Source organism: Eubalaena glacialis, chromosome 6, assembly GCF_028564815.1.
Source record: "Eubalaena glacialis isolate mEubGla1 chromosome 6, mEubGla1.1.hap2.+ XY, whole genome shotgun sequence".
Classification (NCBI taxonomy): Eukaryota; Metazoa; Chordata; class Mammalia; order Artiodactyla; family Balaenidae; genus Eubalaena; species Eubalaena glacialis.
The window spans coordinates 56,634,856-56,662,407 of record NC_083721.1 but is presented as its reverse complement, the minus strand read 5'-3'; the positions used below and the strand labels follow the sequence as shown (position 1 = coordinate 56,662,407).

The window sequence follows — 27,552 nt, the reverse complement described above, 5'->3', positions numbered from 1 at the left end:
TCACGGACTCACAAAGGGCCTCGACCCCCACCTCACTCTCCCTCCACCACCACACCCCTCCCCTCCCTTCCTAGAAGGTTCCCTTCCCCCGGTTGCCCAGGGACTTCCGGAGCTCGACCGGAACCGGAAGCTTCTGGGAGCGAGTGGGTGGGGGCGGAAAGTTTTTTAAAAAGCGCGGGGCAAGCTAGAGGACCGAGCTGGCATCGAGTGGCACGGTGGTGTTAATCCCGAAGCGGGACTGTGGCGGGTCCCGATGGACAACACCGCCTGCTTGAAGTCCTTGCTTCTGACCATTAGTCAGTATAAAGCAGTTAAGTCGGAAGCGAACGCCACCCAGCTTTTGCGGCACTTGGAGGTGAGGGCCTACGGGGTGGCGGACGAGACGGGCTTCCTCGTAGCCTTCGTTCACTTGGTGGCCGGGATGTAGTGGTCTCAGCCTAGAAAACAAAGGACAGCTCGCTCCCTCCGCTGCCTTTTTGTATTGGTAAAGAAGGCTAATGATTGTCAGCTTTGAATTCCCACCCTTCTCTATCCCGCCCCAAGCCCCTGCGCGTTCAGCTGACTGCAGCAAGGGATGAGTAACTACTGATAGCCCTAGAAAGAGGGAGGTTGAGACAAAAGGTTGGGGGATTTAGGCTGTATTTGGAGTTGGTAGAGGAAAAAGCTAGAGCTGTATCTTTTCCTTTGCTTCTTATGTTGGTTTTTCCATTGTAACAGATCCTTCTCAAAATGTACAGCAATTCTCGGAGGTGGAGGTCATGGGGAGTAACGATTAAAACTTGATTTACCCCTGTCACTAGGCAGTTTACAATCTGAACCTGTTGCTTACTGCTTTTATTTGAACTCATGTTGAACTCGGGCTTGAAAATTATTATTTCAACTTTCTCTGGATTAGGACGTAATCTCCCTTACTAGTAATCACAATTTTTCTTTACCAAAATTTATTGCTCAGTTTTTCAGTCCTAAAATGCTGAATTGTCACTTTTTCTGTTAGTTCCCAGTGATTTGCATCTAGAGTGTACTTATCTTATGCTAAAAGTTATAATCACGGCTTTCTGTGATCCTATTTGTTTTTAGGCTCTTAAACTCCTGCTGTCATTTGTTATGCATTCAGGGAATTCCAACTAATAATGACCTCAGTTTAATAAAAAGTAATTAAGCTCAATCAAAGCTTATTTTAATTCTCTGTCGCAGCTTCTGTTAACATAGAATTAAAGTTCTCTCTGTCGCAGCTTCTGTTAACATAAAATTGAACATAATTTTTAAATATACTATTTGTTTTATAAACCTTATGATAAAAGGCTAAATTACCAAAGGTTTGCAAAATACTACAGAGAAGGCAACAGTGAATGGCACAGCAACATCAGCCTTAGTTGTGACTGTAGTGCACTAACTGTGTGAGTTTTCTCAAGCTTTACTGGTGCTCCTCTTCTTACCACTTCAGGAGCTTATCTCAACACTCTTCTTTTTTCATTCATTACCTCAACAAATCCCTACAAACCTAACAATGAAGGTGTTAGCTGTTAAATGCTAGGGCTTTGCTTCTCAATGAGGATAAAACAGTGCACTAGTGGACTCCAGAAGCCACAGAATAAGCAGAGCTGTCAGTTTTATTTAAGAATTTGGAGTTAAGAAATTTAGATTCTAATTGGAAACATTACCTCTCTTTGAGAGTAAACAGTTGTGTTGTGAATCTGAACAGGGTGTTATTATGAATTGAAAGAGACTTCAAAGAAATTTGAGGCTTGGACATTGGCTTCTTGGTACTGTGTTCCCAAAGTTTTCAAGAGGTTTACCAAAAATTCTTCTGCCATTTAATTGAGAGATAACATACATACATTACATAAAGTGCATTAATCTTAAGTGAAGAGTTTGATAGTTTTTTTTAAACATAAGTGTACACTCAAGTAGCTACCACCTGTCATATGAGACAGAACATTTCCAACACCCTATAAGTTTTTCAACTCTCCCTAAAGTTTCAGTTAAGTGGATTAATATGTACGTTTGTGTCTGGCTTCTTCCTCTCAGTATAATCTGTAAAATTTATTCATGTGGCCCATGTGCCAGTATTTCATTCTTTTTTATTGCTATTTAGAATTCCATTGTACAGAGGTACCACAGTTTATATATATCCTCCTGTTCATGAGCATCTGGGTTGTTTCCAGTTCTGGGTGGAATTTTGAGTAACTGTTATAAACATTTTTACACATTTTTTTGTGGATATATGTATTCATTTCTCTTATATACCTCGTAGTGTAATTGTTGGGTCTTAGGGTAAGTTTATGTTCAGTTCTGGTTGAAACACCAGTTTTCCACAAGTTATACTGATGTATCCTCCTACCAGCAATATGTGAATTTTGCTGTCATTCATCCACACCACTCCTTGGTGCTCTCAGATTTTTAAATTTTAACTCTTTTGGTTGACAATATTAATGGTGAATGTTTTTCATGAGACCTCATGAGAGCAACCTCATGAGAGCAACATCTGAGGATACAAAGGGTGATAGATGGTTATCATGTGAACGATTATTCACTCTGCTATCCTGCTGCGCTTCTGCTGCACTATTTTTGTGTTCTTGCAGAACCTTAGCTTTGGATTTTTTTTATGATCAGGAGAGCTGAGCTGGTCTCATTTTTTTTTTTTAATAAATTTATTTATTTATTTATGGCCGTGTTGGGTCTTTGTTGCTGCATGCGGGTTTGGGCTACTCTTCATTGCAGTGCGTAGGCTTCTCATTGCGGTGGCTTCTCTTGTTGCAGAGTACAGGCTCTAGGCACGCGGGCTTCAGTAGTTGTGGTACGCGAGCTCAGTAGTTGTGGCTTGTGGGCTCTAGAGCGCAGGCTCAGTAGTTGTGGCGCACTGGCTTAGTTGCTCCGCGGCATGTGGATCTTCCCAGACCAGGGCTCGAACCTGTGTCCCCTGCATTGGCAGACGGATTCTTAACCACTGCGCCACCAGGGAAGCCCTGGTCTCATTCTTGACGGTGTTTCACAGCACTAATCTTATGTAATGATTATGGAGCAGGGATTCAGGAACAGTGAATCCCAGTTGTACCGCTGTCTATTATGTGTGCCTCAGTTTACTCATCTGTAAAACAATTAGTACAGGTTTATTATGAAGCTGAAAGGAATTAACATATATAATGTACCTAGAACAATAGCTAGGCCAGAGTAAGTGCTGGAGTATTAGTTATTATTGAAATAAGTCCTATTTGCATTAAAACCTTCAATGTGTATGATTAAAGAGGAAAATATGCAAAGTGATTTTTTTAAATTTTACCTTATAATAAATAATTATTATATCTTAGAATACTTATGTTGTTGAAATACAGGTCCAGTCCTTAGGGAAATTGTATTTAAAGCAGAAAATGTCTTAATATTTTAGAGGGCTATCTGTATAAGCAGGCAAAAGGGCAATGCTCAGAAGGTTCTTTACCTCAAAATATTTACTCTCAGTATCTAATTTCACCTTTGGACCTGTTTTTTCAGTCTGATAGACTTTTACTTTAATGTTAAAATACATACTCTGTGGGAACAGATATTCTGAAGATCTCTTATCAGCAAAGCTTTACAAGAAAAACTGACATCTGGGCAAGGGTATAAAAGGGATATAGAAAAGAAAGATAGAGGGATGCTAAAACAATTCTGATTATAGTCTTTTTTAAAAAAAGTCTTTTAAGAATAAAAACGTTTAGAACAGATTTAATCTAATCCTAAAGTAAATGATTTCTTTTATCTTTATAGAAAAGATTTGCTTAATAATGAATAATATTCATAAAGCATTTTGAAAGTAAGTGGCTGTCTGACAACTGTTCCCAGCCCTCATCCCAGCTTACCCTTCCCGGAGGTGGTGCTAGTAGGCGGTACGTTTATAGTGTTATGAGAGGAGTAAATAGTGAAATAACAAATAATAAAATTTTTTAATTCCTGACCTGCCTACTCAAAAAAATTTTTTTTATCTTCCTTCTTTGTGATCTCTAACTTCTGGGCTTAGGTACTGTCTGGTAGGGAGCAGAAGGAATAATCACATCGTTAATCCCATGTATAAGCCTTTGGATTTAGCTGCTTTCTACTTTCCATTTGCCTCCCTCAAAGAAGGTGGAATTCATTTATTCGGTAAATATATTGGTAGTAGAATGTTGATTTGTAGTCTGTGCCTTCATGGAGTGATCAGTGTAGTGGGGAGGATAAATTTTGCTAAGTTGGCAAAAGCTTGCCGACTTAGCAAATAAAAGTGTAATGTACTATAGGATAGTATAACAGGCAAACCTAACCTAGTTAGTGGAAGAGGATTAGAGAAAGCTTAGTGGAGGAAACAAAATTGAGACTGGAATGATTACATTAGTTAGTGAGTGAAGGGATAGGTGATCTTCTATGCAGAGGGAACAACATGTATGAATTTTCTAAATTGGGAAAGTGTGGCAATGGCACTTTGGAAGAACTGGATTTTTATTTGAAATGGAGAAGTGAAAATTGCCAATTCTTAACTAACACATTTTTTTTTAATATTTTCTTTTTAAAAAAAATTATTCTGTGTCCCTCATGACTTTTAAAGAGGGCTCTTTTTTGTTTTGTTAATTTATTTTATTTATTTATTTTTGGCTGCATTGGGTCTTCATTGCTGCGCGCGGGCTTTCTCTAGTTGCGGTCAGTGGGGGCTACTCTTGGTTGCAGTGCACGGGCTTCTCATTGCGGTGGCTTCTCTTGTTGTGGAGCATGGGCTCTAGGCGCACAGGCTTCAGTAGTTGTGGCACATAGGCTCAGTAGTTGTGGCACATGGGCTCAGTAGTTGTGGCTCACGGGCTGTAGAGTGCAGGCTCAGTAGTTGTGGCACACAGGCTTAGTTGCTCCGCGGCATGTGGGGTCTTCCCCGACCAGGGCTCGAACCCGTGTCCCCTGCATTGGCAGGCGGATTCTTAACCACTGCACCACCAGGGGAGCCCTAACTAACACATTTTAATGATTCTTTTCTAGGTAATTTCTGGACAGAAGCTCACCCGATTGTTTACATCAAATCAGATACTACCAAGTGAATGCTTAAGTTGCCTTGTAGAGCTACTTGAAGACCCAAACATAAGTGCTTCACTGATCTTAAGTATCATCAGTTTGCTGTCTCAACTAGGTAATGTATTTAGTTTCTCTTTTTTATTTTTTAGAAGTTGTATGAATTTAGTATTTTTTTAAAGGGCCGATTTAGTTATAGAATCTTTTGGAGAATGATTCACATTCAAAAGATTTCTTCATTGCAGGACCTCTCAGAACTATTTTGTATTGTGGATCTCTTGAAAAGGGAAAATTATATGCATCCTTTCTTAAGATTATTGGAACAAAGAATCTGAAGCATATCAAGGGTTCAGTGGTCTACAGAAAAGAATGTACCTTGGGAAATGCGGGCCTATTTTTGAATTTAAAAAAAAAAAATGCATGTACATAATGTCAGTGTGAACTACAGCACTCTGGAAAGTCATAGCTAGTGATCAAAACATCATCCTTTTTTGATAGACTACACTGAACTTAAAACTAAGGCTAAAAATGCAAGTGTTACTTTTTCTGTTTTTCCCTACCTTACCTTTAGTTTTAAAATTTTCATTCAGTGGTTACTTTTTTATTGATTTGTGTTTGGGGGTGGAGGGGAGATATTTCTCTGTGTGATTATAAAATTAATACGTGCTTATTTTAAAAAAAAAAACAAAAAACCCAGTGATACAGAAGTGGTAACATAGAGCAGCATGTCCAGTAGATGATGAAAATGTTCTATATCTGTGTTGTCCAGTATAATAGCCACCATGGTTAAATTTCTGAATTGGAAGGTATTTGTAAAGTAAATAGCCATATCATATTTGATATTTTTATATAATGGTAAATTTAATATGAAATAAATTTTAAATTATTATTTATGAAAATGATCTATCTTGTGTCATTTTATTTTAACTTACAGCTGTGGACAATGAAACCAGAGACTGTCTTCAGAATACGTACAGCCTGAATAGTGTGCTGGCAGGAGTGGTTTGTCGGAGCAGTACTTGCCACAATGATTCAGTGTTTTTGCAGGTATGCACACCCACACAGTACTTTCCACTTAATGCTCATTCTTCCTTCCTTATTTTCAGATCAAAATTGATAGTATCTATTGTAAACTGCTCGCTTACAGTGTACTATATGCTGGTATAATACCGCATGATTAGGCACAGTTCTCACCATTAATAAATTTAAAAGCTGGTTGGTCACACATGTACTACTATTTAAGAGTTTCTGAAGAAGAGAATTGTATTCACATCTAGCACTATAATTTAAGAAAAATCCAGATTATGGCTATTTTGACAGACTTATAAATACAGATGTCAGCATTTTGAGATGTAAGCTATTCATATTAAAATTGTAATTTGAGTTGGCACCTAGTCTCAATCTATTGAGGAAACATTCTACAAAAACTGAAGCTACAGATTTGGTATTATTTAGCATAGACTCAAAGCTCTTATACCCATAATATTTCTCAACATAATATGCCATCAGTTGTAAAAAAGAAAAACATTGCAAGTTAAACTGACGTGCAATTTTAAAGATGGTAAAATAAGAAAAATATCTATCTTAGAATTGATAGAATATGTGTTTCAACTTGCATATAAGTTTAAGATGATTAAGTGAGCCAGGTTGATGACAAGATGCTGTTTGAGATAGAATATATAGAAATGTGTGAATCAGGAGATGAACTCTAAGGTCTCATTACTTGTGTGTGTTTAAGATCTCATCACTTGTATGTGAAGATAGAACCTTTTTAAGATATGGAAAAGTTCTTGCTCTAAATGCCTCCTAAAATGGTTACATGCTCAGAATATGCACAGGAGTTCATTCTTGTGAGCACACAAATGTGTTTTTATATGTTTATATTCACTGCTATTTTCTTATTCTCAGTGCATTCAGCTTCTGCAGAGGTTAACATATAACGTCAAAATTTTGCATTCTGGTGCCAATATAGATGAATTAATTACATTCCTGATTGATCATATGTGAGTATGCAACCAAACAATCTACTGGTTTAACTAAAACCGTGTAATAGTTCTATTTTTCTTAAATAAGTTTTTCCAACTTTTTAAACTGAGTGAGACTGATTCTTATTTATTCCTCTTAGATGATTTCAAGGATCAAATGGTGTAAAGCAGCTTTAATTTTTATAACAAAAATTTATGAAATGAATTGATTGAGACAGAAAAACTTATTGAAACTGAAAATTATGTTTATATTTAATCTTATTGACCGAAGAATGTACTGATGAGATAGCACGTGGTTACTCTGACAATTATTTCTATATTTGTATGCTGCAATTGAGTAGGATCATTTAGTTTAAAAACATGAAATAAATGATCAGTACTATTCAAAGCTTGGCAGTCTTCACATGTTAATCAGATTTTTCTTTGCTTAAAAAAAGGAAGGAATTTAAATGTGTAAATGACTATATAATTTTGAGTAATTTAGAAGGAACCTGATGTTTTTATCTTTTATTATTTTTCTTAAAACAACAGTCAGTCTTCTGAAGATGAGTTGACAATGCCTTGTCTAGGATTATTGGCAAATCTTTGTCGGCACAATCTTTCTGTTCAAACGCACATAAAGACTTTGGTAAGAAGTTTATAAAATGTTTCTCTCTAGTTTTGTGGTGGGCTCTATGCTTAAAGAAAATTTTTTTCACCTTTTTCTTAAAAATTTTACAAGAATTATCCTGTGTTATCCAGCTGACCCATCAAAGTTAACAAAGAATCATATTGACATATAAATAACTTGAAGTATTCCAGCCTTCATATATGTTTAATTAAGACAAGTTAAGAGTTAATAAAAATGTTAAATACTCAAAGTTTTTCTTCTCCGTAGCATCCCATTATTTGTCATATTGAATAATACAAGAAATGCTAAATTATTTTGTGTTGATAGAAGGGAGACACGGGGCTTTCCTGTTGGCACAGTGGTTGAGAATCCGCCTGCCAGTTCAGGGGACACAGGTTCGAGCCCTGGTCTGGGAAGATCCGACATGCTGCGGAGCAACTAAGCTCGTGTGCCACAACTACTGAGCCTGCACTCTAGAGCCCGTGAGCCACAACTACTGAAGCCCACGTGCCTAGAGCCTGTGCTCCGAAACAAGAGAAGCCACCGCAATGAGAAGCCCCCGCTCACGGCAACTAGAGAAAAAGCCCATGCGCGGCAATGAAGACCCAGCGCAGCCAAAAATAAATAAATAAATAAATAAATAAATAGATAAATTTATTTTTATTTATTTATTTGTTTGTTTGTTTAAAAAAGGGAGATATGCCATTGGCAGTTACATTTACCTCAGTCTTGTATTTCCACAAAATCAATTACAGCTCTCCCAGAAAGATTTATGAGTAAGTGCCTAACATCACTACCAGTACTTGTGGTAAGTGAAGGCACTCAAGTGAGGTTAACTGAACCACTGTTAGAAATATATTAAATCAGGAAAGTTCATTGATTCTTTAAGGTGCTTTGTGAACAGTTCCCTTGCTATGAATAGTAATATTCATTATTACTTGTTTTAAATTAAATAATATCTCATTTGTTCATGTGCTGGATTTTTCTGACCTGATCTTATTTTGTTGGTGGAGGTTATTTTGAGCCATGGAACTGTTTGAGAAAGGTAAACATTTGCTCATAAACCCATGACTACACACTGCTCTTCACTTAGATTGTACCTGTCTATACTACTGTAAGCAATATGTGAAAGTATCATCTTACTCCTTGAATGATCTCTTAAGTTGATAATAATGTTTAATAAAAGTTTACCTACTCTGTGGAAGATATACTTTCTAAAACAAAATGTAAGACTCATAATTTTTTTTATTCTAATTTATTTAAAAATTTTTTTCTTCCTCAGAATAATGTGAAATCTTTTTATCGAACTCTTATAAGCTTCCTGGCCCATAGTAGTTTAACTGTGGTTGTGTTTGCACTTTCAATATTATCCAGTTTGACATTAAACGAAGAGGTTGGGGAAAAGGTAAATTTTTTTTTTTTTTTTTTTTTTTGCAATTTACGAAAATAATTCTGAAGTTTATATTCTCTGATACTTTAAAAGTCATTGAGACTCTTTGTTGAGTTTTAGGATGGTCAACTTAAATTTTTTTGTATAATATACTTTTCCTGATTTGTTTTTAAGCTGTTCCATGCTCGAAACATTCATCAAACTTTTCAACTAATATTTAATATTCTCATAAATGGTGATGGCACACTAACTAGAAAGTATTCAGTTGATCTACTGATGGATCTTCTTAAGAATCCTAAAATTGCAGATTATCTTATCAGGTATGGCTCTCTGACAAATTTTAGGACTTGTTTTTTAAAGCAAGATGTATTTGTAATAAACAAAACTGCCTTTTTAGATTTAGTAAACTTGGACTCTACTGATTCACAATAGACTAAAATCAAAATGTTTTCATGTGCTTTATTCCCATTCTTTTTGCTCTCCTGACTTGAAATGTAAAAGTAAAACAAGGGTGTGTGTGTATGTTTCAGTCTTTGTCTTAGGTAAATAAGGTTGTGTCATTCTCCAAAATATACATATCTTGATTAATCTGTTTCAAAACCAGTTTTACATCTGAACAGTATGATTTATTTTATATATAAATCATTTTTAATGTATCAATTTCATAATTATCACTTGATGTATATTTTTATTTTGAACCTAGGTATGAACACTTTTCTTCATGTCTTAATCAAGTATTAGGTCTGCTTAATGGAAAGGATCCTGATTCTTCTTCAAAGGTATATAAAAACACAGCTTTTTGTTTTAAAGTTTTTAAAAACTATAATGTGCAGAAAAATCTAAGTGCATCGATCTCTGAACCTTTACAAAATGAACACAGCCGCATAACCAGTATCTAGAGCAAGAAACAGAACATTACCGATACTTTGGAACCCTCCTTGTATCTTCATAAACTGGCATAATCCCTTTGGAAAACTGTTTCACGGTGCCTGTTAAACACATGTACACCCTGTGACACAGAGATTCCACTCCTAGCTATATAGCCAAGAGAGACATTTCACCAAAAGACGTGTAGAAAATGTTAAATAGAAAATGAAAGTTTAAAACTGGTACTATTTACAGAGCGGGAAAAGATATCTACAATACGTATATTGAACAAAGGACTCTTATCTAAAGTATATCATTTAAAAATTTGTACCTATAAATGAGAAAAAACACTGAACCCAGTAGATAACCTGAGCAAAAAAAAAACAAATTGGTCAATAAATATGAAATGGTTGCTCAACTTTATTAATCTTCAGGGAAATGCAAATTTAAATGGTAATGCAGTACCAGTACATACCCACTGATGGTTAAAATTAAAAATGTGGATAATATCAAGCATAGATGAGAATGTAAAAAATGTAAAGAGAGCGTCGCTGTACTCATGGGCTGAAAATTGGTACAGCCATTTATGAAAACTGGTATAATCTACTAACATAAGACATATGCAACTATGACCCAGCAATTCCACTCTTAAATATTTACCCCAAAGAATCGAATACTTGTGTTCACCAAAAGACATGTACAAAACATAGCAGTACTGTTACCAATAACCAAGAATTGTAAACAACCTAAATGCCATCAACAGTGGAAATAATCTGTGGTATATTTATACATTGGAATACTGTAAGCAGTGAGAATGTGTGAAATGCAGCTGCATGCAAAAATATGAATGAATCTCACTAAGATAATGCTAAGCTAAAGAAGCCAGATGTAAGAGTATACACTATAAGATTCTATTTATACATAAAGTTCCATGTGAGTTTTTAATATAAACTGGCAAGCCGATTGAAAAATTATACAGAAATGTAAAGATCCAAGAATAGCTAAGGTAAAATTAGTCTCTGGTGTCAGAAATCTGATGTGGAGTAGTGGTTGGGGCATTGTCTGGGAGGGGACACAAGGGGATTCTGGAGTTTTAGTGGAATTCTCTTTCTTGACCTAGTTGCTATTTATACAGGTGTATTCACTTTGAGGAAAACATCTAGCTTTGCAGTAGCAATTGATATGTTTACTTCCCTGTATGTTATACTTACAGAGAAAGTGTAAATGAGAAAGTATTTGCTTGTATATGCAGAACGTATCTCTGGTAAGATAAATAAGAAACTGGTAACATTGTCTTTTGCTTCCAGAAAGTGTAGTTAAAGGTCAGGCTAGTACTTTTGACTTTGGAACCAAAAGAATGTATTATCTATTCAAAAACAAGTACTACAATTTATATTTAAAAGAGAATAAGTCAAAGAGTTTATCATGTGTAACATAGTAAATGCTAATGGGCTGAATTCTGTTAAAAGCAGACACTATCAGGTTGATTAAAACACAAATCCCAATTGTATGCCGTTTACAAGAAACATGAAGAAAGGTAGAAAATGAGTAGGCAAAGAGGTACCAATAATTTTTTTAAATTATAAGTTGGTAGTAAATGAAATACGGTAGAATTTAACTTAACAGCTAGTAAACAAGTTGATGTGGGAAGCTATGTAATGGAATAAGGTTCAGTTATGAAGCAAGGAAGAAATGAAGTAGAATAGGGAGGCAGGCTAAGGGGCTGATTGCCACACTGTGTAAACAGTATGGAAGTAGCCATCCTTAAGCTTTTAAAGCTATGGGATGCCACTTTTAAATATTATCCTAAAGTATGCTTTATAGCAGTTCTTAAATCTTAGCATGATAGCAGGTATTCTTAATTACTAATTTTATTTTTTCATTTTTGAAACAACGTGTTTGTGCTGAAAAAAAATTAAGTACTGTAGAAGGTATATAAGATTAGTTGAAGTTGCCCTTTCTTCTTTGGCTCTCACAATCCTGTTATTAGAAGTAACTACCATTAACAAATTTATTTGTAACCTTCTGGAACCTAGTGACACATTTTGAAAAATAATACTCGGAAAAATTGGAAGCAACTTTTAATTTTTATTTTATTTTCTTTAAAAATGTATATCAGGGGTGTGCTCAGAGCAGGGGGTCTGAAGAAATGGCTCGTCTGTTTACAACACACCCGACAGGAATCAGGGTTCATTGTGACAAGGGGCACAAAACTTGTGGCCTTCCTATGAACATATACCCAACACGTATCCCCCGTTCACCTCCACGTGGCTGCTGGGCAGGACCAGTGGGATGGGGCTCAGTACTGGAAGGAAAGCTACAGTATTTAGTGGGGGTGTTTGCCACCTGGAGCCTGTCCGGTCCACGTGTAGCTGGGCCATGTGTGGTGTTACAGGCATAAAGGCTTTGAACCCCTCTCTTCAAGGAAAAAAGAAAAATAGATTCCGTCTATATGCCATTCTGGAAAAGGCAAAACAATGGAGACAATAAAAAGATCAGTGGTTGCCAGGAGTTTGGTGGGGAGGGGAGATGAATACATAGAATACAGAAGTTTTCATGAGCGGTGAAAATACTTTGTATGACATTATAATGATTTTATGTCATCATACTTTTGTCCAAACCCATAGAACGTGCAACACTATTCACTTCATAAAGCGAACCCTAAGATGAACTAGGGACTTTGGTGATTATGATGTGTCAGTGCAGTTCAGCCTTAGTTAAAAAAAAAAAAGTCTTAAAAAGAATTAACACTCAGGGTAGACGTTATTGGCAAAACCTTTGTTTCACTTTTATATATGTATACACATTATATATGTGTGTGTTTGTTGGACTGTGATGTAAAATGTGCTTTTTAGAATAAAAAAGTTTGCAGGTTACTGTAGTTATACTGGCAAATAAAAGCACAAATTAATCTAAAAAGAAAAAAAAAAAAAATGTATATCATTTCCAGCTTCATTTTTTGGTTGCTTTGTGCGTTCAAGTCTAATGAAATTGACATTTAATGAAAGCTTTATATTGCACAGGTTTTAGAATTACTTCTTGCGTTCTGTTCAGTGGCTCAGCTGCGCCACGTGCTTACGCAGATGATATTTGAACAACCTCCATCTGGCAGCACCATTCTGGGAAGCCGTTCTAAGTGTTTAGAACCTCCTGTAGCTCTACTTCGTTGGTCAAGCCAACCTTTGGATGGATCAGAAAACTGTTCTATTTTAGCACTGGAGTTGTTCAAGGAAATACTTGAGGTACTAGAGTGATTAACAAATTGACTTTTCCACTTTTATGATTCTCAGTGAACAGTTTGTTTTGTAAAATGTTCATAATAAACTTCCAGTTGTTCATACACTTCAGGAAAACTTCTCAATTACTAAACTCCCTACCATTCAGCTACTGAATTTCTTTTTTCTGGCAAGGTCACAAATATTAGCGAGAATTTTGTTTGTTTGTTTTTTCACTAAATAGCTTATATATACTTCTTTCAGTATAACAAGTAAAGGTATTGACTAAGATTTGTATGGGTTGTTGGTGAATGACTGTGCTTCTTGCAGTAGTCACGTTCTGTCTCTCCATCTCAGTAGATACTGTCTACTGTCTTTATGGAATGGATATATAGAACATTGGATTAAGTCAGTCAAATGGAGTGGAGCATGCCAGGTACTTAGGATATAGAGAGAAATCCTTTCCGTAGAGGCCTTTACATTCTGGTAGATTCTACTCTCTAGGTCATTTAGTATTCTGTACTATTCTCCCTGTTTTTATACCCATTCTGTCTACCCCAGTATCTTACTAGAATGTTTACCCTCTCATGACTGGATCGTGTGCACAAACCAAAATGTTTATGAGTGATTAAATATATTTGTTAAGGATTATGCACAAATTATTCTTTCTGTTTCATGTTGATCTTGACTGTTAACAGTCAGTTTTAGCATTTAAAAAGCGCTTTGAGATTCTTGATGGGAATTATTTGTGGTTGTAAAGTATTAAGACCAGTGTCTGTTATTTAGTTATTGTAATTACATTTAGCAAATTCGGGATATTTGTTTTCAGTACATACTTTTAATTTAGAATAATTTTTAAATCACAGATACGGTCCACTTTAAAAAGTCTTGTTTGCATTCGATTAACCCAAAACCTTACTGTTCCATTTGAGAAAAAAGTCATCATAGCCCTCAAAACTGGATAAAAGGGTAGATTTTAAATGGGAGACACAGGTCAAAGAATTTTTGAAGTAATTACAGTTGACCCTTGAATAACATAGGTTTGAACTGCTTGGGTCCACTTATATTTGGATTTTTTTTCAATAGTAAGTACTACAGTACTACACAATCCATGAGGTTGGTTGAATCCATGGATGCAGAACCACAGATACAGGAGGCCAGGGCCAACTAAGTTGTACTGAGACTTTCGACTGCATGGTGGGGTCAGCATCCCTAACCCTCACATTGTTCAAGGATCACCTGTATAAGAAATTTAAAGAGTGTTGCAGTTCAGTGATGACCGTTTATGCATTCTGTATTCCATCTCTGTTTTTATTTTTAATCATTAAAAATGGTGGTTAATTCTCCAGGATGTCATAGATACTGCTAACTGTTCCTCAGCTGACCGTTTTGTGACCGTTCTGCTGCCTACATTCCTTGATCAGCTTCAGTTCACAGAACAAAATCTAGATGAGACCTTAATAAGGAAAAAATGTGAAAGGATGGTCAAGGCCATTGAAGTTTTGTTAAATATCCTTCAGTATAAACATGGAAACTAAATAACTACTTATTTTTTTAGAATTGTATTTACTGCATTTTTGTCTTTATAATTTTGTCACTTCTCATGCTTGAATCTGTTCAGAATTACTGAACTCAAGTTTAAACTTACAGACCTGATATTCAAGGAAGAGTCTCTTAAAAAGTTATCTAGACTTTTTTCCCCTTGTTTTTCTGTGTAAAACTTTTAAGCTAAAGAACATTTCCAGAAATGCTCTTTAAACTTGATCTGTACATTTTTATCATAATTTGAGATTAGGAGATATATTCTAAAATAACTACCCTGATACTCTCTTTTGATGCAAATTGCTGTCCCTGGATGATGTGTGGTGCCATTCTTTGATGGAGTGTATCAGAGAAGAAAGATTGGTAGTTATTATTTTAGCTTAGTTTTTTAGCTTGTGTTTTAAAAATTAACACCTCTATAAATGTTTCAGTAAAGATGACATTACACTTGGTTATAAAAAAGATAACCTTGTATTTCAGAGCAACAAGAATTTGCTCAACTTTTTCCTGCCCTAGAGCAAACTCCGCATCTCTTTAATCTCTTCTCTGAGCTGCTGCTTCTTAATTTTCCTCTTTCTTGATGGCGGTGATTCTCAACTCTGGCTATGTATTAGAATCATCTGGAGAACATTTAAAAATACTGACTCTTGAACATTACTTCCAGCGATTCTGATTTAATTAAAGTAATGTGAAACCCTGGGGTGGAGGAGTGTTTGTGATTGACTGTTTAAACTACCCAGGTGATTCTAACATGCAGCCAAAGTTGAAAGCCACTGCTGTAAAAGCGCATGATTATTTTGCTTGACCTTAGAGATACTACCTGTAAAATATTCAGGCCTTCTCTCATTGAATGGTACCAAACTTAACTCGTTTTAAATGATAGATATTCAAATTAACTACAGTACAGGAAGAGAAATTGAGGAATAACAAATGAGAAAATAACTTCCCTTATTTCAACATGTATTTATTGAACCGTTGTGACACCTGTTAATAAAAAGCTAACATCCAGTAGAAAAGCAGATCCTTCCTCTGTTTTACCTCTGAGTCAGAAACTTTTGATGTCAGTCCCATCTCTTGCCACTTGTCAGTCACTTAAATGCTCTGAGCTCTAGTTTCCTAATCTGTCATTGAGCTAATGTAACAATAATTACACCAAATTGCAGGAACAAGAATAATTTGTATGAAATCATCCTAAAAGCTGTAAAGAGCTATAAAAATATAAGGGTTTTTTTTTTGAGAATTTTTTGTGTTCCTTAACAAAACTTACCTCTGTGTGGAGATGATGCTCTAAAAATGCATATTGCAAAAATTCTGACGACTATCAAATGTACCACTCTGATAGAGCAACAATTTACATATGGCAAGATTGATCTGGGGTTTGGAACAAAGGTAGCAGATTCTGAATTGTGGTGAGTATGTGAAATACAAATGGCAAAACAGTAATAAAAATCAAAAGATGTAATGATTCTCATTCCTTTTGGAGGATCATCCTTGGGTATGTTCTGTTAAGCCAAGGTGTAACAGAGAATTAACAAAAATATTTTCATGATGAATTTTTTAAAAATTCACTTAATTCATAGATAACATGCTTCTAAACAGAGGTATTAATATCTGTGATTTATTTTTCATTGTTTAGGTTTGTCTTAATTTATTGTGATTCTCTAAGGGTCTTTTATACTTCTGAACATTTTTTTCTAGTTCCTTTTTGACATTGCCTGAGTAATTATTTTTATATTCATTTAACTTTATATTTTGAAGTGAAAAAGCATGAAAAAACAGGAATCGTTTTTATTTCAAAGAAATCCATCACTGCTGAAGGTTTCTAATAACAAAGACAACTCTTCTTCTTTAGCATGTAAAGGCTTATGGTTAAATGTGGATTTTCACTGATAGTAATGAGATTATTTTATCCCTCTTCTCCCCCATGAATTAAGTCCATCTAACAAGTCTTTGCTGAGGACCTGCTAAATGCTGAACACTGATTTGTCCCAATTTCCATAAATGTCAAAACTGTCAATAATTACATTCCTCAAGAACAAGAATTATCTCTTTTTACTTTTTTGTACTCCTTTTCAATTACAAGGCTGAGAAAAACGGCTTAGTATAATTCATTCAGTAAATATTAGATCTTCTTTATTGCCTAAGGTTGCCCTCTCTTGTTAATATTTTAGTGACAAGGCTAAGAATTAAATGAGTCATGTTGCCAATGCTGCTAGTAATTTCAAGCAGAAAGTTGAAGCCTGTTGGTATTTGAGATTAGAAAAAGAAACACTGTCTAAACTTAAACTGTTAATGCCAGTTTGTTCTCTTTGGATCTTGGGTTATAAGGATGTTGGTCTCTGATATTTTTTCTTCTCTTAAGAAACAATGCTTAATCTTCTTGAGGTTTAAGAACAAAGGTTTTGGGTTTTTATTTTCTTTAGATGTATGGACAGAAATAAGCTCTAAGCAATTTTTGAGTTATCTAAGTTAAATATGACTTATTTTTAAAGCAAACTTGCTGCTGATGTAATTTTGAAAACTCTTGATTTGATGAACAAACTTAAACAGTTGGTTCCTGGTATGGAAGTAAGCTTCTACAAAATCCTTCAGGTGAGTTTAAACTCTTCAAATATTGAAGTTGATTTATATATAAATGTTTCCTATTATATGTTTCTGTTGTAATATTCTTTATCTTTAGAAGATTAATGTTTTTCTTAGAACTGGCCATTGCAAGGAAGTTTAAAAATTGTTAATTGTCTTACATAACTATAATATTCTCACTACACGGTTATTTTACGTAGGTTCTAAAATGTTGATAATTATAAAGGATTTATAGTTTAATATTTTTCTCTGATTTTATGTCAATAAAATTTTTTTTCAGAATAGATGATTTGAGGCTTAGTACTAATGTAAAATTTACTGACATGAAGGACTTATACTTTAAAGTATAATTGTTACATTCACTAAAATAAAATTTTTTATTGAGTTAATTTGAATTTTACTTTTATTTTTTACTTTAATTTGGAAATGATTAGCCATTTGTTCTTCTAGCTAGTTTTTCTTTTAAATGGTAGCTAGAAAAATAAAACAATAACTCAAAACATCAGTCAGTTGTAGGTGATATTTAAATTACTCAAAGTATTTAAGACATGATTTTCATAGGCACAATAAAGCATTCAAAACCTTTGCCAGATTTTTTTAAGCCAACCTTACTATTGATTGTATAGGCAGTTATAACAAGGTAAAGACTAATAAATACATTCAAACATCAGGTAGAAACACTTTCGAATTTGCCTAGAATTATTTTATGATTTAGGTCTATTTATTCACCTTACTCTTAAAGACCTGACGTTATTTATTCTTTCTGCCTTTTATTTTCTGGTTTCTGATTTACTTAGGATCCTCGCCTGATTACTCCCTTGGCTTTTGCTTTAACATCAGACAGTAGAGAACAAGTACAGTCTGGATTGAGAATATTATTGGAAGCTGCTCCACTGCCAGATTTTCCTGCGTTAGTGTGAGTTATAATCATTTGCAGTGTATCTCTTGTGGTGCTGGAATACCCTGCCATGTTTCTTCAGTAGTCCTGAATATAGATAGATTGGAAAATTCGTGAATTGAAGACTTCATTGTAATAGTAATTTTTCAAGTGAAAAATGTTCTTCAATTAAAAAAAAAATTGATTCCCACAATTCAAAAAGCCAGATGTATACTCACTTAGGGAATAGCTAGATCCATCCAGGTGATTAAATGTATTATCCAGATGCTACGCCTCTCTGTCTCAACACCTCTTTTTAACATAGTAGCTTCTGTGCTAAGCTTACATCCTACCAGTTTAGTTTCTCCATACAAAGAGTTTTTCTTTCCCAACCGTGTGAGTGATAAGTCTAAGCATCGCTTTCATTGACCAGATCTGGGTCGTTTACCAAGGAAGGGATTCCTAAAGAAAAAAATCTGTTATTATCAGAAGGTGGGATAATGGCCAGGCAGAATTATCTACTATGTTCATCTATTTTAAACATTAAGAGAATATTTGCAATTAGGTTTGAAAAAAACTCAGATTTTCAGTGCTGTCTGTAAACTAAATGGTTGACAAAATGTCTAGTAGGGTTCTACTTTAATTTTAATAAATTTAGGTAGTCTATATGAATGAATTTGCAGAAGTGGTTTGAATGAACTGAGACAGTTGTTAAGTGGTAAGACATTCCTATATGCCAGGGGTCGGCAAACTCTAGACAGCAGGCAAGAGCTTATTTTTATAAATAAAATTTTTTGGAACAAAGCCACACCCATTCATTTGCATATTGTCTGTATTGTCTACATCTACATTTATGCTACGACGTTAGGGTTGGGTAGTTGTAACAGAGACTGTGGATCCTCAAACCTAAAATACTTAACTACCTTGTCCTTTAAGAAAAAGTTTGCCAACCTCTGCTATTTCTGTTAACTGACTGAGCAAACTCATTTTTCAGAATTAATAATTTAAGTAGTCATAAATTAAGAGATGAAGAACTGTGGAAAACACGACCTAGAGACCATGTAATTGAAATTCCTTTCATTTTATCATATTTTTTAACAACTAAATGGATAAATAGAGAGCTTCTCAAGTTACAAGGTAGCCGTCTGTGAGGCTGCTTTATTTTGTGGTAGCTTGCGTCTTCAACTGTGGTAATCTGACATGAAGCAAAATCCCCCACGCTTCAGAGTAGAAAGCTTCAGCTTCACTGAAAGGTGGAGTTTCACCCTGTGTCTCTGTATGTGCAACCTTCCTATCACTTCACTATGTCTTTGCCATCCCTCCCTGTCTTGTGTTGTATAATTTTCTCTTTGGACACTATCTCGGATGTCCACTTATGCTGTTTTATTTATGTCCATTTATGCCTATATTTACATTATCTTAGTTTAATAAGGTGCATTTATATACTTGATGGGTAGGTAGGTGGATGTGTAGGTTGGTTTTTTGGAGTGTGTTTGTTTTACTTAAACATTTAACAAATGTTTAAATAAGGTGAGGGCCAGCTTGTGCCAGGCCTTCTTCTAGGCATTTTGAATATTGCAGTAAATTAGGGGACCTTCTGTCATGAGGTTTACAAAATGTTTCATAATGAGCATGTCACTATGGGTGGAGGGCCCGAGGAAGTGAGTCTGAACTGAGACCTGATGATAAGAAGGAGCCAGTGCTATGTAGATCTAGTGGGAAGAGTGTTCTAGGTAAAGGAACAACTTGTACAAAGGCCCCGAGGCAGGAACAAGATGGGATAAGTGGCAGGGGCAGAATGGAAGTTAGGTAGGTGAGAACATACTGACTGAGAAAGGGGAAGGGCAAAGGAAAAAGTAAAGGCCAGGTGATGTTGTCCATGGTTAGAAGGATGTTCTTACCAATACCAGTAACTTTGTATTTAATTTTTACAAATAATCCACACTCAGAAACTAGTTCTAATGCCTCCAAACCAGAGGTGGAGTTGTCATTATAAAGGGTTGTGAGTAGAAAAGAGTTTCCTCTGGCAAATTTAGGATATTTACGCAAATCCTGCTTCATCATAGATTCCAAGATTATTTCAGAAATATTTGAAGACTTACACTCCCCAAAAGACCCATTCTCAATGAGTCCCTAATTGTGTACCAACTCTGCCTTTTGCTATATTTTTATATAATTATTTCTCTTTTTTTGATTCCCATTCAGACTTGGAGAAAGTATAGCAGCAAACAACACCTATAGACAACAGGAAACAGAACATATGCCCAGAAGAATGCCTTTGCAATCATTAAATCACAGTTTTCCAACATCAGTAAAATGTTTAACTCCTCCACTGTTGAAAGATAGAGTTCCTGGATTGAACATTGAGGAATTAATAGAGAAGCTTCAGTCTGGAGTTGTGGTGAGTGATAAATAGCCATTATAAGTAAGAGTCTGCCTGGAACATACCAACTAAATATCAACCCTTATTATAACATTTATCTAAACAACTTTAGATGCAGATTTGATCATTGAAACCTTATCTTTTACTATAAAAAGCAGTATTCTGGAAAGTTTGAAAAGAGGAAAAAATCAGTCATAAAATTCCCACATTTTAACATGGCTATCGTCTTCCCTTCGTCTCCCCGAACCAGCCCACCCTCCCACCACCCCCACGCCACCCCCGACTTGAATATACTTTAAATTCCCACGAGCGTATCAGATCTTACCCAGATATTCTTCTGCAATAGCCAGGTTAGTGAAATGTTTGTGACCTGCCTCATATGACATTAAGTTTCAGTGATTTAGTCTCACATTAGGCATTTATTTTTTTATTTTGTTGAGCGTTAACAATTTCTGATTTTTTAACTCTATTAAAACCCAGGTAAAGGATCAGATTAATGATGTGAGAATATCTGACATAATGGATGTATATGAGATGAAACTATCCACATTAGCCGTGAGTACAAGCTTATTTTAATTATGTGTAACAGTTAAGCTTTAAGAGATGTTTTCCAGTAAATGATGAAGATTAATGATATGTTTTCTTACAGTCCAAAGAAAGCAGGCTACAAGATCTCTTGGAAGCAAAAGCTCTGGCCCTTGCACAGGCTGATAGACTGATTGCTCAATATCGCTGTCAAAGAACTCAAGCTGAGACAGAGGTGTGTACAATATGAAGACACATCTGATTAGTAGAAAAATAAATGTAGTAAATAAAACGTACAAAATACTAGTTTTATTTTCATTACTCTGATTGAAGCAAATTGTCCTTAGCAGTTAACTACTACTCCCTCTGTCTCGAAACTGTCTCCCCTTTAATTTTGGTTACACAATTATCTTCTGATTTTTTTTTCCTACCCTAATGGATACTTTTTTCCTATATCCTTTTTTTCTACTCACCCCTTAAATGTTGAGTTTTCCAGGATTATGTTCTAATCCCTTTTCCCTTATTTAGGTGATTCATGGTTTCCAGTCATTACCAGAATGTTAATGCCCCCAATTTTTTATGCTGAGCCCGGATCCTTTTTCTCAAGCACTAAATGTCTCCTGTGTAGCTCCATTTAAATATACATCAAATACTTCAAACTCAGCAGAACCAATACTGAACTCATCACCCTCCCTTTTTAAAAATGTATTGTTTCTTATGTATTCCCTCTACTGTTCTTAAGAGTTTTCCAGACAAGAAACCTGGAAATCACACAGTTTACCTTCTATAATTAGTCATTCACCAAGTTCAGTTGAATTCTACCTTCCAAATACTACATTTTTGTGCATTGTCTCTATTCTTACCACTGTTTGCTACAGGTCAGATTCTTTTCATTTTTCACATGAATCACAGCAGAGCCTCTGATTAGTCTTCCTACCTTTCCTTCCTCTCAGCCACCGTCAACATACAGTCAAAGGCGTCTTTCTTCTGTATTTAGATCTACCCTCCCTTCTTCCTCCACAGTCATCCCTGAGGCAGTACTCTGGTTCCATTGCCCCTGTGCTGAATATCCTTCAGTGTCTCACCGTTTAGCTCAGCAGAGAGTTTAAGTTCCTTAGAACTTACTGCATTCTCTGCAGTCAGACATATTAGATTGCTTTGCAGTTTCTGAAACTTGACGTACTTTTCTGTTTTCTGTCCTTGCACTTGCTCTTCTGTGTCTGGAATACCTTTTCCTCTCTTTCTCTAACTTTTAATAATCCTTCAGATTTTAGTTTTAATACCTCCATTTCCCAGGAAGCTTTCTCTGGTCTTCTCCTTCCCACACTTCTGATGATCCTCCCTCCCTGTGCTGCCCTCTTTATAGTACTTCTCACACTGTGTGAAAACTGTATGACCCCACTTCCACCCTTGATGTTGGGGAGCAGAGCTTGCCCTCTACCCCTCTAGACTGGCGTAATGATTAAATTGACAATAAGATTTATTTGGTAAATCTTTTAAATTGTAGAAACTGAGCATATTATGTAAATGATAGTGTAAGAGTCTATTCCATTTTCTTTTAGGCACGGACACTTGCTAATATGTTGAGAGAAGTTGAGAGAAAAAATGAAGAGCTTGGTGTGTTGCTGAAGTCACAGCAGGTTGAATCAGAAAGAGCCCAGAGTGATATTGAGCATCTCTTTCAACATAATAGGAAGTTAGAGTCTGTGGCTGAAGAACACGAAGTACTGACAAAATCCTACATGGAACTTCTTCAGAGGTAAATTAATAAAGTAAAAGTTTCTGTGTAAGGTTAGAATCTAGAATGAACACACGACATTTCTCTTCTGTGTCCCTAAAATCCAATTCTGAGTATTCATATATTCTGTTGACACTATAAGGTAAGTAGTTAGCAAGAAACTTATGTCATAGTGCAATGAAGTATTGCTTACTCAAACTCAGTATCACGGCTGGAAACAGGATACAGGTGTCTCTATTTCTTTCCAGTTGACTCTACTTCTTTCCTTTATTCATAGAGTCATCAGTCATCTGGGATGTTAGCACCTCAAGGACAAGTTTCGTCCGTTTTGTTCACTGAGAAATCCCTAGGGCCTAGAACAGTGCGTGATACATGGCTAGACACTCCATAAATAATTGTTGAATGACCTTAGTTGTCACAATTCATATCAGGTTGAACCATATGAATTAGCCATTTCTGCAGATCAAAAGTGGTTGAATATTAACAGTTGTCATATAATTCAGCCTAATAGCATAGAAATTTGGGTGTTCGTGTTTAACTCACCTCTTAATTTGTAGTCAGTATTTCTCTCTGATGTCCTTGAATGTAGTTTACTTATATGTATGACTGTATCTGCAGAATAAATTCTTATAGGTGAACTGCTGGTTTAAAGGGTGAGTGCTTTTAAATTTTTGATTGATTGCCAAATTTCCCTCCAAAAAGGCTATGCCAATTTATATGCCCACCCACTAACAAAGTATGAGATTGGTCGTTTTTCCTTCCCTTGACACTTTTTATCTTTTAAGCCAGTTTTAAAATTTATGAATTATAAGGAAGACCAGGAACAGTTATGTACTTTCTACCAAACAATAAAAATAAAAACACTCTAGTTAACTTGTTTCTTGTTTTTCTTTATACTTTAAGACTGGTTAAGATTTGAAAAAATGTTCTTTCTCTGGTATTAATGTAGAGATGTAGAAATTTTTACCTTTGCAAGGTCCGTGTGCTTATTTTATTTGCCCATCAATAAAAATGAAGGATGGAAAATGTACAGCATCTAGAAAATTTGTGAGGACAAGGTGATTTTTAAACAGGATATTTTCCCACAACAACTTTTTCTGAAGCCTGATTGTTAGAGGCAGCCCCGATAAAGTGGACCATTTGTGTTAAGTCAGGGTGTAAGAGAAAGTAGGCAGCGGTCCAAGAGAAAATGGGCTTTCTAGGACCTGCTTATGTTCCAGACAGTGATTGAGGGGTGGGCCCAGAAGTAAAACTCCAGCCTTGAGGGGCCAGGTGAGTAACAAATAAATGAAGCTGGCTGGGGAAGGGCATTTGTAATGGTAGGAATATCTAAAGGCATTCAAATTCAGAATTTTAAAAACTCTGTGTGGGACAAGTAAAACACTTTACTGGCCACATTTGGCCAGTGCCACCAGCTTGTTTGTCTTTGTAGTCAGAGGCATGAAGAGAACATTTTATGCTTAAGATAGTTAGGTGTCAAAGTATTACTTTGGAAAGGATTCTTTTATGTGGTTACCTTGCAGGTAAAAATAAGCAGGACTGTAAGATGCAGAGCTATAGAGGCAAGAGAAATTTAGAATCCTCAACTACTTAATTCATTAGTTTGGCATTTTTACTTAAACATATATTATGCCCAAGAGGCCAGTGATGAAAGGTGCAAGTTTAATTTTTTTTAAAGACGTCATCCTTTTTATAGAAGGTGTTTCAGTTTCTGGACTTAACTATAAAGATAGAGGCATGTATTTTATAGCAAATTATGTTATGCAACGTTATCTGTAAATGAAGCTCTTCATCCATAAATATGACGTTAAAGCCCCACATGTTTCCACTTCATAGTAATTTTTACCTCCTCAGTCAGCCAAAACATATCTTTATTATCTTTTAGAGTTATCTGACTCTGTTTATGTCCCGCTTGTTCATGCAACCTTCCTCCTCTTCCTGCAGTATATGCAATTTGATCAGAAGAAATGGTAAAGAAGACACTGAATTTTTTTTCTCCATCATATGTGTTCCTCCATAAAAATATCACCTCATCTCCTTGTCTTTTCAGGCATGAAACTGCTGAGAAGAAGAACAAAGATTTACAGGTCACGTGTGATTCTCTAAATAAACAAATTGAGAGTGTGAAAAAGTTGAATGAGTCACTCAAGCAACAAAATGAAAAGTAAAATCTCTAGTTCTTTATTCTAATTATTTTGGATTTTTCAAAAACAAAATGATTCCCTGTATATAGAACATTGCTTTTTATAGATAAACTTAATGGAATTATTACTTATTGTAGATATAAAGTGCATATTTGGCAGAAGTTAAGGGTGATTACCATTCTTCAGAATTTCCTCTTAAAATACTTGTTGGGGAGAAAAAGAAATGATATGATTCACTGATGTTTTCTTCTGTATTGTTTTATAACTTCAGAACTATTGCCCATCTAATAGAGAAAGAAGAACAGAGAAAAGAAGTACAGAACCAACTGGTAGACAGAGAATGTAAGCTAGCAAGTAAGTAGCTTATTTAACAAATTGTCTATATTTTAACATATCTTGTGTTGGAAGAAAATCAAAGCATGAGTGGTTTTTAGTTTGCTGTTTCATTATTTTTTACTTATCTCATTTTTTTAAACCTTAAATCACATCTTAAACAGCTCTCCTTTTCTTTCCATAACATTTTACAAAGTAATTTAGTTAGATTGATCAAATTGAAAAAGCAATACATATTTTTGAAATCTAGGAGTTATTGGAAATGATTGCCCTTTTTAAAAATAAAAATTTTTTAAAGAATGTAACAGCAGGTGGCAGTGCTAGGTAACTTTTAGTTACTAGCTTCTTAATGGTAGTAGTTCTGAAATGATCCATAAAAACATTTTTGTTCTAACTCACTTGACTTAGAGCACAGACATCTACCTATATAATTTTTCATAGTTTTCTCTTGCCCTTTCTTTTCTAACCCTTAACTCTGAGGATTGTCCTTCCCCTCATTACTATATATTGTGTTCAGAACAGAGGAAGAGGGAAAGACATGGAGATTTGGCATTTTCTGTAGAATAGTGCCATAGGAGAAGAGTTTCATGGTGTTTTTTTATTCACCAAGTACTGTATAACTTTTATTTCTAGCAAGATGTTCTTCTTCTTTCTAGTTGTCTCTTTTTTGCTCTTATATAACATAATAGCTTCTAAACCTTTTCAGGGTAATGTCAGTATAGGACCTTTGAGTACAAAGCTGACTGTTTGTTTGTTTTAAGACCTGGCACAAAAAATAAAAGTACAAGAAGAAAAGATTGAAGTCTTAAAAAGAGAAGCGGAAGATAAAGAAGAAGCCATTGGTGTCCTTAGAAAAGAATTAAATAGAACAGATCAAATAAGAAAAGAATTGAGCATTAAGGTAAGAATCTGTTGCAGTCTCATTTGCAGTGAAATGAAAAAGTCTTATTTTGTGAAAAAGGTGAATTTGGATAAATTAATGTTCTGTTTCTTTAGTAATTTTGCTTAGAAGATAATATTAGAATCTCAAAGTGATTTGACAATTGTTTGTTATGAGGGCTCTCACAGTGTGAAAACTTGTATTTCCTAAAATTATTACACATTAATTAAATGTATACTTTGTTACAGCACTTGCTGCTTTAAAGGGGGCAAAGGATACAGAAAGGGGTTCCCAGTTCTTAATGTCACATACAGGTAGCTACCTGTGTATATGTGTATAGCTGCATCTCTCTACTTATAGGGATGGTGATAACAATAATCGTAGTTCGTATTTGTTTAGAACTTTATAGTTTACATAGGACTCTTTGAAATGTTTTTCTTAATCTTCCTCCCTTTAATAAATATATTAATATATAAGTATTAATAAATATTTTAATCCTACAAATGAAACGGAATCTTAGGTTAAGTTACTTGCTCAGGGTTAGTCACATAGCTAAGTGAAACAGTAGTCTTATATGTTCTAAGGTCATTGCTCTTTCTACATTATCATGATTGCTTGAGTGTGGTAGCCATGAATAGTGCTTTCTGGACCATCTACCACCAGGAAGATGAGAACAGACCAAGATTAAAAAGACTGAACAACTACAGAGCATAAGTGACAGAAGAGGCATAAAATTTAATGCCACATTTACAGATATCCTGGTTCTGCCTTAATGTGTTTATCTTAATAGTAATTCTAAATAATAATATGTAGTATTTTCTGCAAAAGTCCAGCTGCTAGCATTGACTTAAAAAGACAAATTGAACATGTCTCCCCAATTTGTATTATATTGTTTATCAACTACTGATCTTAAACTTACCATATAATTGTTAACTAAAATATAATACATATCGTAATGTATCTTTTGATATGGTTGTCTTACAAATAAAAACAAAGGACATCTTAAAGCATGTTTCTGTGAAGAGAAAACACGCTAAGTTGTTTGTTTTCTTCAATTTCTCTCCCCCATGCCCCTTTTTTAGGCTTCCTCCCTAGAAGTTCAGAAGGCTCAGTTAGAAGGTCGTTTGGAAGAGAAAGAGTCCCTGGTGAAACTTCAGCAAGAAGAGTTGAACAAACACTCTCATATGATAGCAATGATCCACAGTTTAAGTGGTGGGAAAATAAGTCCAGAAACTGTGAATCTCAGTATATAGATATTATGTATTTATCTACTGGGAAGGTGGGGTAGGAAAGGTAATTTGTGACTCCAAAACAAGAGCAAATTATTATCTAATTATTAATTTAGTAAAGAACCTGATCTGATACATGTTTTTATTTGGTCTTAAAGTTTTACTTCTTGTTTCTGGATTTTATTGCTTAAAGCTTTCTTTGGTTTTTACTTCAGAATATTCTTCTTAGCCTCCATTATTGTTTTTT

At 35.1% G+C, this 27,552-nt stretch overlaps 1 protein-coding gene and 1 non-coding gene across 2 annotated transcripts; both read left to right on the top strand.

The window, feature by feature from the left end:
* The first annotated feature begins 189 nt into the window (after positions 1-189).
* Positions 190-27,552, top strand: CIP2A (cellular inhibitor of PP2A). The gene is made up of 21 exons (XM_061193053.1): positions 190-355; positions 4,975-5,122; positions 5,939-6,051; positions 6,913-7,007; positions 7,521-7,617; positions 8,882-9,004; positions 9,164-9,309; positions 9,693-9,768; positions 12,880-13,098; positions 14,421-14,580; positions 15,881-16,022; positions 17,106-17,205; positions 17,994-18,112; positions 20,279-20,474; positions 20,937-21,011; positions 21,106-21,216; positions 22,544-22,740; positions 24,770-24,883; positions 25,135-25,217; positions 25,958-26,097; positions 27,159-27,552. The coding sequence occupies exons 1-21, from the start codon at positions 254-256 to the stop codon at positions 27,327-27,329; spliced, it is 2,727 nt and encodes a 908-aa protein (XP_061049036.1). The 5' UTR covers positions 190-253; the 3' UTR covers positions 27,330-27,552.
* LOC133094180 (small nucleolar RNA SNORA11) lies at positions 11,975-12,104 on the top strand. Its single transcript, XR_009701397.1, has one exon. It is a non-coding gene; the product is annotated as a small nucleolar RNA SNORA11 (small nucleolar RNA).